We start from the raw sequence: 13952 nt of genomic DNA, 5'->3' as shown, positions 1-13952 counted from the left end.
TATAAAAGACAGAAAAAATAATATTGATGTGGTTGACAGTAATATTATTGTGTTTATAGTAAATTTACTGTCAACCTCCGTAATATTACTGTCAACCTCCGTAATATTACTGTCAATGACAGTAATGTTATTGTATTTATAGTAATTTTACTGTAAACCACAATAATATTACTATCAACGATCCGCGGCAGAAGGAAAATACAAGGCAGAAAAATAATTTAAAAATTAAAGAAGGAAAAAAAATCAATGTTGCTGGAAACCGGCGTTCAGTTGCAGCGGAAACAAGCAGACAAAAAAAAATCCACATAAAAAAGTAGCGGCATAAAAAAAAATAGAAAAAATGTTTTAAAAGAAAAGGTCAAAACCAAATTATTTTGGTCAATTGATGAAATTAAAATTACAATGAATAATGGAGTTTAAAGAATTCTGAATAATTTTTTCATAAACATTAATTTTGCCTTTCTAAAACAACAACAATTTGCATAAACAAAAAACAGGTGTAAAAATCAGTTCGTTAAAACAAACATGACAGTTGGTAAGGATGACGTCACCCACAATCTTGGAATACACGTTAATTAATCGGGTCCCACAATTCATGTTCTCCATGTCCAAACCATTGTCTGGAAATAAATAAATAAATAAATAAATAAAAGGAATCCCAGCTTTAAATCAAATTAAATGAATAAAAAAATGATGATTGCATTTACCGGCCTTCTTTTTCGTTTTCCTTTTATTCTTTTCTTCGTCCCTTTACTTTTACCTTTCCAATTCCGACAAACCACATACATAATCCCCATCGAAGAAACCCACATATATTTTCTTGATTTAATTTCCCGGATAAATAACCCAATAATTTTTATTTTATTGAATGGTTTGAATAAAGATTGAGTCTTTCCAGATAAGTTTCTTATTACCACATCGTGTTATCAGAACAATCTTATTACCAACTTTCTTTTTTGGAGAGAAGAATAAGCAGGGAAGCTTGGCTTGCAGCTGAATTAAAGGTTTCATTTCTATCTTCATTTCTGAATTAAAGGTTTTTATTTTTCTATTAATTGGAGTTTTAATTTTATCAATCCTGGGTTTTTTTTTTCCTATTATTTTGTGGGATTGTGTAGATTTATCTCAGGTTTCAATTGTGGGACATTGTAGAATAGGAAGTTGGAATTGTCTGTAATTTGTTTTATTTTTATTTTGTTGTTTTTTTTTATAAACAGAATTGTCTGTAATTTATTTTGTTGTTTTTTTTTTTTTTGATAAACAGAATTGTCTGTAATTTATTTTATTTTTATTTTGTTGTTTGTTTGAAGAACAGAATTTGTCGGTAATTTTTGTGAAATCTTGGGATTAAGTATGGGGAAACATAGTGGAAAGAACAAGAAATCTCTAGGAGATAAATCGAAGGAATCGTCGAATGCCAAGCAGACTAAGGCCACCGAAAATGGCCCGAAACCGTACGATAAGGACACGGCCGTATTTATTTCAATGTCGCAGGAATTGAAAATCGAAGGCAATGGGTTGTTTCAGACAAGGGATTACGAAGGCGCAATGCTGAAATACGACAAGGCCATAAAATTGCTTCCTAGGAGCCACGTAGACGTGTCTTATTTAAGGAGCAATATGGCCGCTTGCTATATGCAGTTGGGTATTACCGAATTCCCGAGGGCGATCCACGAGTGCAATTTGGCGCTCGAAGTGACGCCGAATTACAGTAAGGCCCTTTTGAAGAGAGCTAGGTGTTACGAAGCGTTGAATAGGCTCGATTTGGCGCTTAGGGATGTCGGGACCGTGCTGAAAACAGAGCCGCACAATCTCATGGCACTCGAAATTCAAGAAAGGGTGAAAAGAAGTATCGAGTTACGAGGGTCGAGAGAGAATGAAATAGCTAAAGATTTGGTTGTTCCTTCGCCTCAAACGAAGGCACCCAAAGAGAAGGCACGGAAAAAGAAGAACGAGAAGGGGGTGAAAGAAAAGACTGAAGTTAAAGAAAAGATCGTGGAGAAGAAAACGGAGGATAAATTGGTGGTGGAGGAAGAAATAGTTAGTAACGGTGCGAGCGAAGAGGGTTTCACGAGAAGGGTAAAATTGGTATTTGGAGAAGATATAAGACGGGCTGATATTCCTCTTCACTGCGATGTATTGAAGCTGAGGGAGATTATTTCGGATCGGTTTTCGAGTTTGGATGCTGTACTTGTTAAGTACAGGGATCAAGAAGGCGACTTAGTTACGATCACCACCACCGAAGAACTGAGGTTGGCCGAAGAATCTGCCGAACATGGCTCGGTGAAGCTTTATATAGTCGAAGTTAATCCAAATCAAGATCCTTTCTTCAAAAAGATTCGTCACGATGAAATGGAAGATAATCTTGAAACGAAAACTATTGCCGAAAATGGACGGAAAAAGGAAGTAGTAGAGAGTGAGTCGGCTTGTATCAGTGATTGGATCGTTGAGTTCGCTCAAATATTCAAGAACAACGTCGGGTTCGAAGTCGATTCGTATCTCGATCTGCACAAGATTGGAACGAAGCTATATTCGGATGCCTTGGAAGAAACGGTCACAGGCGAAGAAGCGCAAGAACTTTTCTCGAATGCTGCTGATAAATTCCAAGAAATGGCGGCTTTGGCTCTGTTCAATTGTGGTAATGTACACATGTCGAGGGCGAGGAAGAGGGTATATTTCGCGGAAGATTCTTCGAGAGAAACGCAGATCAAATCCTCGTACGAGTGGGCGCAGACGGAGTTCGCAAAAGCAGGAAAAAGATACGAGGAGGCCTTACAAATAAAACCCGATTTCTACGAAGCTGTTGTGGCGCTCGGGCAGCAGCAGTTCGAGCAGGCAAAGCTGTCTTGGTATTATGTAATCGGGACGAACGTTGATCTTGGATCGTGGGATTCGACTGAGGTTATTCAGCTTTATAACAAGGCCGAGGAAAACATGGAAAAAGGTATGCAGATGTGGGAGAGTGGTGAAGAACAACGAGTCAGTGAGCAGAAAAATAAAAAAATTGAGAATATATTGAAGAAAATGAAATTAGATAATTTCTTGAAGAATGTGTCGGCGGACGAAGAACAGGCTGCGAGTATTCAATCTCAGATAAACGTTTTGTGGGGCACTATTTTATACGAGAGGTCGGTTATGGAATTTAAATTAGGGTTGGATGCATGGCGAGAATGTCTCGAGGTCGCTGTCGAGAAATTCGAACTCGCCGGTGCTTCCGAGACGGATATCGCTGTTATGATTAAGAATCATTGTTCGAACGACACTGCGTCGGAAGGTGATGTGTAATATATCACAAATAATAAATCTTTATATAATTGTATGTATATGAGTATATATACTTATGGTTATCTTAATTTGTTTGCATGCAGGTTTAGGATTCAATATCGACGAACTTGTAGAGGCGTGGAATGATATGTACGAAGCGAAAAAAGTGAGGAGCAGCATTGCCTCGTTTAGGTTAGAGCCGCTGCTTCGGAGACGAGTTTCGAAGCTTTATTATGCACTTGAACATGCGTAGATACGCTCCTTTGGATGTATCTGTAGAGGGTTTTTGTCCAGCTCAGCATTGCGCTCGACAAAGTTTTGTGGTTTTGTTGCATCTTTTTTGGTGAGTAAATTTTGACCTCTATCTATAACCGAAACTATTCTTAGTTAATGAATTTGAAACTAAATAGTTTTCTTTTGTTATCTTATTCGTAACTTCGTAAACTAAGATGATACATTTTATCGTGCAGGCTTTCGTGTTGCATCGACTTCTATTTCAGCTGTTGTTTTATCTGGTCGAAATAGTTGATGGCAGAATATCGTTTTTTTTCTCGTTTCTGCTTCATTCTTGTGACCTCCCTGGTGTATTAAGAATTTCGAAAAGATTGTTTTGATTTTTATTTTTTATTTTTGGGGATAGTATTCATTATTGGTTGTATGTTATATTTTTTTCGTAATAGTTTGAGCTGGAATGTATTATTAATTTTATTTTTTTAACATGTAATTCGGTTTTGAAGTCGGTATCATGTTTATGAATTTTCAGACATGTTCTGTAATCATTTATAACAAATAGTTTAGTTTTAGGTCGAGTGATATGATACAAAGGTTGTTTCGTATTGTTGTTGAATGACCGTCTTAATAGACAAAAAAAGTTATTAGGTGAATGTCTCGTCTTAATATTAATATCTTCAATACTAACGAGGTGAACATCATTGCGATCTTTTGTACCTTCGACCGGACTTGTTGACACGTGCTTCGTTATATGATCGATGAGGCTTCACGTCTTTATATTGGCTAGAAATTGCCACGGGGTTGCACGTGTTTGGTTAATTTCACATTTGAAATCAATTATATAATTATAATTGTAAACGATATTTTATAATTAAGGGTTAAATACATTTTCTCCTTTAAACTATGGGGTGTGTAACACTCACCAATTACTACCCATTAAGTATCAAATGTAATACATACCCAGTATACCTACTTTGAATCCTGAATATTATGGCTGGAACTGGGTTGACTTTTATCTACCAAGCGACCCATTATAGATCATAATAATATTTTTTTAAACGACATATTGGATAAGGTCGAAATTTCAACCAACCCATCTATAATGGGTCGGTTAGTGGTTTCTAATATTATAAAAAGTTGGTTAACCGATAATTATCGGTCAACCAATTATATTATTAAAATTTTATTAAAAATTATAAAATAAATGGTGTGTTTTATTAATTACTTTGAATTTTTAAATTATATTTTTTGTCAAATGGCTATTAACTATTTTGGACCGATAAATGATGATTGCGCAGTGGTATTAGCTTTGAAGGCTTTACCGACTCTAGTTTTCAATCGGATGTGGATGACTCAAAGTCGAAATTGGGGTTTATATCCACGCTTAATGGTAGTGTCGTGTGTTGGAAGAGTTCCAAGCAAAGCACGATGGTCGATTCCACTGCCGAAGCTAAGTATATTGCAAGTGTTCGAAGCTGCAAAAGAAGGGACTTGGATAAGGAAATTCATCCAAGAGTTGGGTGTTGTTCCTAATGCTAATGATTCAATACCGTTGTACTGCGATAACACCGGAGCCGTGGCGCAAGCTAAGGAGCCGAGATCTCATCAGAAGTCCAAGCATATTCTGAGGAAGTATCATGTGATCCGAGAGATCATTGATAGAGGTGAAGTCAAGGTAGAACGAGTCACCTTGGAAGAGAACGTAGCAGGCCCCTTCACGAAGCCTTTACCAAGATCGATCCACGAGAAACATCGAGAGTCGATGGAATTACGATTTATGGGTAGTTGGCTTTAGGTCAAGTGAGAAATTGTTAGAGTAGGTGATCAACAAGCCAACTTGTGGCTGTGGTCTTTCATTTATTCTTATAATAAATAATACTTTTTTCGTATTAATGATAAAACACCTTGGCATTCTATATCTTTGTCCCTCGTATAAGCATAAATATAGTCCTTACAGTTATTATAATTACTTATATTTGATCTATTAGGATCATGAGATATTTACTTAAGTATTATAACTGTTAAACCATGTTCCTAGTCGAAGGGTTACGCCACCAATGAGTATATCGACCTTTCTAATTAAGAGACTAGCACTTAGTGTACGTGTACTGCATCTCATCAGTAAACAATATTGTGATATCGGCATACATAAGTGGGTGCTCGTAAGTTGACGAGTTCACTGAACTCCCTCATCCTAAAATTATCTAAGTGGTTCTTAATAATCGAGTAGAGATCTCTATGATATAGTTGTACACCATTAGTCTTTAAGACCTAGACATCACCGTGACTTCACTAGAGGACCAGCTGTATCTTGACCTGTCCCTGAGTTCGACCGAGGACCGCCCCAAGGGCTAGTGTTCGTGCAGTCCGAAATCTAGTGGGAGGTCTGTGCATTGTAGTCGGAAATTCGATCGCTAGAATAATATTGAATGTCCTGTGTGTTCTGAAAGTTTGTAATCTATAAGTCTCTGGCCAGAGCTGACTAAGTGATGATTAGGGAATTTGATTCTCTAAGTTATGCACGTACCACTTACAACACTTAGAACGATCGCAAAGTTATTGAACTATAAAGGAGGTCTCGATGAACCAATGCCTTTAGTTTAATCGGGACATATGTATCGAAGGGATCGTACTGTACGTTAACTATATCGCACGGTTCTTGCAGGCACTTTATTAGTATCTAGGGAATCATGATGCGTAGTTGCTAGACGCACTTGATTCGTTGGGTGATTAAGTTGAAATGAGCTTCATCTTAATTATAACACTAGGGACGAGTTTAAACCACAAAGAGTTTTGGGCCCACGGCTAGCTTACCCCTGAACCATCGATGGTCACACTGCTCGTGTACTCGAGTTCTTTGAATAAACGGTCAAAGATAAAAATGTTTAATCTTTGCATAATTGGAAGTCAATACGATTGAGTCCAACATTCATAATTGGGAAGTATGAATGAGCAGAAGAAAAGGAAAGAACTAGGCGATCATCTTAGTGAACTTTCTAAATTGGGAAGTTTCCAAATTTAGCAGGTCCACTGAATTAGGGTTTCCTTTTTTAGAAATTGGAAATCGAGAATTAGCATTCGTGATGACGAGGATGTTTCAATGATTCCGAAACTGTAATTGTTATAATTTTCTAATAATTGGTTTGTGAGAAACGAGCGAAGAAAACTAACGAACTTAAGTTGTTGGGCCCGGTCCAATTTACGCCCGTTAGGTCTTATATACAATACACTATAAATACAAAATTTATAGGTCTTGTACACAAGTGAAAAACCCTAGCCGTTCCTAGCTCACGCCGCTGCCTCTCCTCGGCTAGTTCACTGACGCCGTCGCCGGAGTTCGCCCTCACGCGCCGCCTCGATTCTCTGTAGCCCTTTTTCTTTGTTTATTCTTCCGTTTATACTGACTTTTGCGTGTCTAGTGCCATTTAGTAGTTAAACTCGGTGTACGAGGTGAAATCCGAGAGGGGGAAGACAAAGGAGCCAGATTGCCGAGAAGCCCTCGCCGAACCGCCACCGCACGCGCCCTCACGCGCCGCTCGAAGACAGCGCGTGATTTACACACGCCGCCGCCGCCTGCGCGTCCGTCGCTGCCGCTCCTCCCGACTGCACGGATTGGTTTCCGCGGAAGTTTGAATCAATCCGAAAGTTTGCCTCACGCTTCAAGTGGTAATTTTCGGATCCAATTTTAATTAGTATTAATTTTATATGATTTAATTAAATGTCCATATTTGCAGTATGTTTTTCATGAATGTTGTTATGTAATTGGCAATGCATGATTCGTGATTTACTGCGAGTATGATATGTGATTTAATTAGCGAATTAATACTATGCATGTTGTTTTTTAATTTACGCTGGAAGCATTAAGGTACGCAATTAATTGCTATTATCGAGTACGAGTTTATATGATTAATTTCGTTTTTCATATAAAAATTTTGTTTTCCGCTGCGTACACGTGCCTGATTCCCAAAAGTAACGGCGTTGGATCACTGAAACCTGACGTGATTCATGAGCTAGCAAAGCTCATGAGTCCTGTTCGTCGTAGGGGTGTAAACGAGCCGAGCTCGAGCCGAGCTCGCCTCTTTTGGCTGGCTCGAGCTCGAGCTCGAGCTCGCGAGCTCGAGCTCGCGAGCTCCTCTGTTTTTGGCTCGAGCTCGAGCTCGTGTCAATTTTGTCGAGCTCGAGCTCGAGCCCATTGTCTTTTTTTTTTTTTTTTTTTAAATATTTTTTTAGTTATTATTTTATTATTAAAAATTATTTAAAAAAATAAAAAATAAAAACAAAATTGTAATTATATATATTTTTAATATTTGTATTTATTTCTATAATATTTTACATTATTATACATTATTTAAATAAAAATAACATATAAAAAATAAAAATAAAAATAAAAAAATAATAATAAATCCGACTCGCGAGCCGGCTCGCGAGCTCATGAACAACTGAAAACCGGCTCGAGCTCGGGTCGTCAGAAAGCTCGAGCTCGCGAGCTCGAGCTCGAGCTCGAAAATCTCGAGTCCGAGTTCGAGCTTTTTACGAGCCGGCTCTTCGAGCTCACGAGTCGGCTCGGCTCGTTTACACCCCTAGTTCGTCGGTCTGTTTTGCTTGGGATGGGGTTTTAATATGCTATTCAAACTCAAAAAACCTTATAATGTGGATCACTAGCTCACGAGTTAGATGGTCCTGAGATACCTGCAAACAGAGAACACGTGGACTAGGCCGGGGGTTGATACGGCGGAAACCCCTCCGACGGTCAAGTCAGACGTGCGGATAGTGAAGTAGTTGAGAGAATACAATTGTCGTATTACTGAGATAATAGAGCGTACCTTTAATAAATGAATTGTATCGTTATTTATACCTTGTCGATTGGGCTGCGATTAATTTGTTGGGCCCAAACCTTGCACCTTATTTGAGGTGATTGGAGTTTCTTAATAATGTTCTTCTAAAACTCATGACCCAGTAGGTGGAGAGATTGTAAGTTTGTTGGGCTGACCCAATTAGGCATATCATTAGGATTCTTTCATGAAGCTTGCGACCATTAACAATCCTATAAAAGGATTTATAATGAGAAAAAAATTGAAACACGTGGATTATTTCCACATTGTGTTTTAACGTTCTTATTTTTTAAACTAAATTTTAGTTATGGAATAAGTAGTGCTTAGTGGGTTAAGTATAGTGCTTAGTGGGTTAAGTATAGTGCTTAGTGGGCTAAGTAGTGCTTAGTGGATTTAATTGTGGATTTTATTCTAACTTTCTAACTAACCCACTAACCCATTTTCTTGAGTGCTCTTGTGGTTGGTTTTCTTGCAGATCATGGGCTGAGGAGTGGAAGCTTGAAATGTCTATAAATACCGATTTCAATACTCAATGAATTTTATCGATTCTACGAAATTAAAAAACCGAGAGCTGAAAAGAATACATGAGTGCTTTAGAGTGGTTTTAGAATCGGTCGTTTGTACTCCTCATGAGTACATTCTTTACGTACTTCTCATAAGTACATTCTTTCTAGTCTAGATTGTTTAGTATATATGTTTCTAGACTTGGTTGTAAGAATGATCAAGATAGTGATTCATTCATAAGTTCTTTACGTACTCCTCACGAGTACATCTTTGAAATCTAGAATTTTTAATATTTTTCTTTTTGTATCTAGATTTGAATGTAAGAATGATCATGAGAATGATTCATTTATAAGGAAGAAGTTTTCGCACCTCTTCTGTTTGTATTCTTGGAATACTGATTTTAATATATTTTTCCGTCCTGTAAAGGGCAAGTTCACAAGTCTTTACTTGTGAACATTTTTAATTCTGAGTATTGTTCTTTTATCTTTATATTTCCGCTGCATGTTTGTTCAAGTGTCATAATACTTAAGATAACACCTCTGTATTGAAAGAATTCGGGATCATAAATTCTTTCAATTGGCATCAAGAGCCAACACTTGACGTATACTAAGTGTTTGTTCCTATTTTTTCAGAAACGAATTCGTGATGGATACTCAGATGACTGCTTCTGTGCGACCTCCTGTACTTGATGGCACAAACTATACCTACTGGAAAGTCAAGATGAGGGCGTACATCAAAGCCATTGATGAGAGAGCCTGGAGATCTATTCTCACTGGATGGAAGCCACCAACTATCACAGATGTGGACGGGGATGTGTTTCCAACTCCAGAATTACGGTGGACACCAGATGATCTTGCAAATGCTAACCAAAATTCAAAGGCGTTAAATGCAATTTTCAATTCAGTAGATTTAACAATGTTTAAATTAATCTCTGTATGCACTTCTGCGAAGGATGCTTGGGAAGTTCTTCAGCTACATTGTGAGGGATCAGATAGTGTCAGAAGAACCAAGCTCAGATTACTCTCTTCCAAATTTGAGAGACTGAGAATGGAGGAAACTGAAACAATTTCTCAGTACAATGAGAAGTTGATTGATTTGGCTAATGAATTTCAATCCTTAGGTGGTCCCTTGAGCAACGAGACACTGGTGAATAAGGTATTGAGAACTCTTCCAGAAAGGTTCAGCATGACGTTTACTGCTATTGAGGAGGCTAAAGATACATCATCTCTACGGCTGGACGAATTAATTGGTAGTCTAAAGTCCAGAGAGATGAACTTCGAAGATCAAAGAAAGGAGAAAGGAAAGGCTATCTCAAATGCACTCCAGGCAGAATTAGAAAAGGAAGATGTTGCTCTGGAATATGACGATGATGCAGAAGAATGTCTCAACAATGTGGCATTTCAAATTCAGAAATTCAATAGGGCATACAGACGAAGTGGAATCAAGCCTAGACAGTTATTTCCAGATGGCTCTCCACAAAATCGTCAAACTCAACCTCGGAACAGATCTATTATACAGAGAACATTTCCTCAAACATCTTCTCAAAACACTTTAAAAAATTCTTCATTTATTCGTTCAAACTCTGAACCACCTAACTTGGATCATATTAAATGCAGGGCATGTTCAGGATTTGGACATTATGCTAATGAATGTGCAAATACCTTGAGAAGAAGAGGAATGAGTCTGATTTGTGCTGTCAGCGATGAGGAGGAAGAGAACCCTGAACAGACAGAGGAGCAGCAACCCACTAAACAAGCTCCTTCTGGCAGATATATCACTGAAAATTGTCCTGAAACAGAATCACAAGGAGTTTCTCAAGATGCTGCAACACTTTCTGAAACACTTTCAGTAACTGAAATTTCTGAGTTAGATAATAGTCATTATACATGTTTGAACTCTATTTCCTTGAATGCTGCAGAATACAGTAAAGAAGCAGTAGGAGATGTGGAAGAAATGTACAAGAAATTGTTCAGTGACTTGGAGAAGAAGACTAATGCTCTAGATGCAGCCAACAAGGAAAATCCTTCTCTCAAAGAAACAATCACTCATTTGGAGGTTGGTATCACCAAGAAGGATCTTGAACTGGCAAAGGTGAAAGATGAACTCAAAGAAGCGACTCTAGCAATCAAGAAGATGAATACCGGCACAACTAAACTCAAAGAGATTGTGTCACTGGAGAAGTACAACAAAAATGAAGGTCTAGGGTTCAAAAACCAAGTGAAGAAACACAAGCCAGTAAAGAAGAAGGAGATTGTCTTTGTAAAAGAGAAGGGTTCAAATGGAAAAGAATGCAGAAATTCCACAGTCACCACTTCAGAGTGCAGAATAAGGGGATACATTTGTCATGACTGTTTCTCACCAGGTCATATCCGTCCATTTTGTGAGAAACTAAGTAGTGACAAAATGTTGTACAGGATGAGTCACAGCACTCCAGGGAACACCTCCAAGAAAAAGGTAGAATTTACCAAAAAGGAGTGTAGAATATGGACTTCCAAAGGTAAACTTATGTGCAAAACAGTATACACTTCTTTAAATACTAACATTTCAGGTTCATGGTACTTTGATAGTGAATGCTCTAGGAACATGACTGGAACTAAAGAATTTCTATCAAACTACCATACACTCAATGGAGGACGTGTAACCTATGGAGGAGGAGCTAAAGGCAAAGTGGTTGGACGTGGAACACTCAGTATTGATGGACTTCCAAAACTTTCAAATGTCTTACATCTTGAAGGATTGTGGTCAAATCTCATCAGTATTAGTCAATTGTGTGATGATCTACGTGTTAAATTTGATAAATACTGGTGTTCTGTGTTTGATAGTATAAATCATTGTGTACTGACAGGGTCTAGGTCAATGGATAATTGTTATGAAACAGGTGACACCATCTCATGCAAGAGCTCAAGAGTAAGTGAAGTAGAGCTGTGGCACCAGAAACTAGGGCACACAAACTTCAAAAATCTGATGCTGCTCAACAAGTACAATGCCATAAGAGGAATTCCAGATCTCAAGATCAAGGACATCCCTATATGCGGAATGGGCCAGAAGGGAAAGCAAACTAGAGTACCACACAAAGTGTTACAACCCGTTGGTACCACCATTTGTTTTGAACTTGTACATATAGATCTTATGGGTCCTATAGAGGTAGAAAGCCTAGGTGGTAAAAAATATGTATTTGTGTGTGTTGATGATTTTTCGAGATATACTTTGGTGTATTTTTTAAGAGAAAAATCTGATCTAGAATACATGCATGTGTTTGGATATGTTTGCTTTGTCCTAAATGACAGAAATCATCTAGCTAAATTTGATTCAAAAAGTGATTTGAGTTTATTTATGGGATACTCTAATATCAGTCATGCTTATAGAGTATATAACTTAAGAACTCGAACCATTATTGAATCTGTAAATGTGGTATTTGATGATTTTGCTGATCTCCGCAGTAAAACAGCTGAAGATGAAGTTGATGACCTGATTGCTGAAGGTGAAACCACCAAAGGAGACACTACTGCCACAGATGCTCCAGATATAAACAGTCCAGTCTCAAGAGAAGAGGGTGTTGAACCAAGTGTTACCACACCTGACTCAATACAGCCTACAGAGAGTACAAAAGCTGAATTGCAGCTAACTCATGATGTCTACAGAAAGGAACCATCAAGCAGAATCCAGAAAAATCACCCCTCTACTCAAGTTGTGGGAGATATCTTTGATTGGATAAGAACCAGAAGAAAAGAGAGAGTGAATTACAGAGATATGGTAAGATTTGCAAATTTATCTTCTGAATGTGCACTAACTGGAACTACTTGCTTTGTGTCTTCAGTTGAACCAAGGAATATTGCAGAAGCTCTGAAGGATGAATTCTGGATTAATGCAATGCATGAAGAACTGAATCAGTTCATCAGAAATGATGTTTGGTACTTAGTTCCCAGACCAAGCCATGTGAATGTGATAGGAACTAAGTGGATTTTCAAAAACAAAACTGATGAAAAAGATTCTATGTCTCACACTTTTGAAATGAGCATGGTAGGAGAGTTGAATTACTTCCTAGGACTCCAGATCAAACAGACATGTGAAGGAATTTTGTAAATCAAAAGAAGTATGCTCTAAATCTGGTCAAAAGGTTTGATTTGGAGTCAGCCAAGCACATGAAAACTCCAATGGGTTCAAGTCAAAAACTGTCCAAGGATGATGTTGCTGAAGATGTTGACAACACTCTTTACAGAAGCATGATTGGAAGTCTTCTGTATCTAACAGCAAGCAGGCCTGACATTATGTTTAGTGTTTGTGTGTGTGCCAGGTATCAAGCTAATCCCAAAGTCACTCATCTTAAAGCTGTGAAGAGGATTATTAGGTATGTTGCAGGTACAGTAGATTTAGGGATTCAGTTTTTCAAAGACACTAATACAAACTTGATAGGTTTTAGTGATTCTGATTGGGCTGGGGATATCAGTGACAGAAAAAGCACCTCAGGTGCATGTTTTTTTTTGGGGAATAATTTGGTTTCTTGGTTTAGTAGAAAACAAAATTGTGTATCATTTTCAACAGCTGAATCAAAATATGTAGCTGCTGGAGGATGTTGTGGTCAACTAATTTGGATGAAACAAATGTTGGGGGATTATGGGTCAACCAGTGGCACCCTGGCCATATATTGTGATAATTCAAGTGCTATTGATATTTCAAAAAATCATGTTCAACACTCACGTACTAAACACATACATATTAAACATCATTTTATTCGTGATATAGTTGAAAAAAAATATAGTGTGCTTAAAGTACATTCCTACACAAGATCAGCTGGCTGGCATCTTTACAAAGGCATTAGATTATGAGAGGTTCTCTAAACTTAGAAAATCTCTCGGGATGTGTACTCAATAAACATGTCCTAAAATATGTTGCAGCACCTCATCAAACATCTTAAGCTGCAACATAATTTCCTGAAGCTTAGCTTCTTTAAATAATGACTTCACTGTGATGGATTATTCTCTTACAGTAACTGGAAGTCTTTCACCTTGAAACGTGATCATGCTTCATGTAAACATTCAGAGAACAATCATAATCACATAAGTCAAACTCCTCTATTTTGATAGTCATATCTTAGTAACTGAGGAACCTTCAAACTGAACA

General features: G+C 37.8%; 1 protein-coding gene across 5 annotated transcripts; it reads left to right on the top strand.

The window, feature by feature from the left end:
- The first annotated feature begins 393 nt into the window (after positions 1-393).
- LOC105956991 (protein PHOX1) lies at positions 394-4067 on the top strand. Of its 5 annotated transcripts, XM_088823805.1 has the most exons (5): positions 681-1004; positions 1119-1169; positions 1218-3274; positions 3369-3607; positions 3735-4067. In XM_088823805.1, exons 3-4 carry the CDS (start codon positions 1354-1356, stop codon positions 3515-3517), a joined length of 2070 nt encoding a protein of 689 aa, XP_088679931.1. In that variant the 5' UTR covers positions 681-1004; positions 1119-1169; positions 1218-1353; the 3' UTR covers positions 3518-3607; positions 3735-4067. The 5 variants fall into 5 exon arrangements, with proteins under 5 accessions (XP_012836356.2, XP_012836357.2, XP_088679930.1 ...); XM_012980902.2 differs by lacking the exon at positions 1119-1169 and having other exon boundaries at positions 394-1004; positions 1316-3274; XM_012980903.2 differs by lacking the exon at positions 1119-1169 and having other exon boundaries at positions 605-1004; positions 1311-3274.
- The last annotated feature ends 9885 nt before the right edge of the window (positions 4068-13952 follow it).

This window comes from Erythranthe guttata, chromosome 10 (assembly GCF_056151865.1).
Source record: "Erythranthe guttata isolate IM_541 chromosome 10, IM_541, whole genome shotgun sequence".
Taxonomy (NCBI): Eukaryota; Viridiplantae; Streptophyta; class Magnoliopsida; order Lamiales; family Phrymaceae; genus Erythranthe; species Erythranthe guttata.
The sequence above is the reverse complement of the archived record's forward strand: the minus strand, read 5'-3'. Positions and strand labels throughout refer to the sequence as shown.

Coding starts and splice junctions, on each gene's coding strand:
- LOC105956991 (XM_012980902.2), top strand. CDS start 1,354: ATGGGGAAACATAGTGGAAAGAACAAGAAATCTCTAGGAGATAAATCG. Junction 3,275..3,368: donor GAACGACACTGCGTCGGAAG/GTGATGTGTAAT, acceptor GTTTGCATGCAG/GTTTAGGATTCAATATCGAC.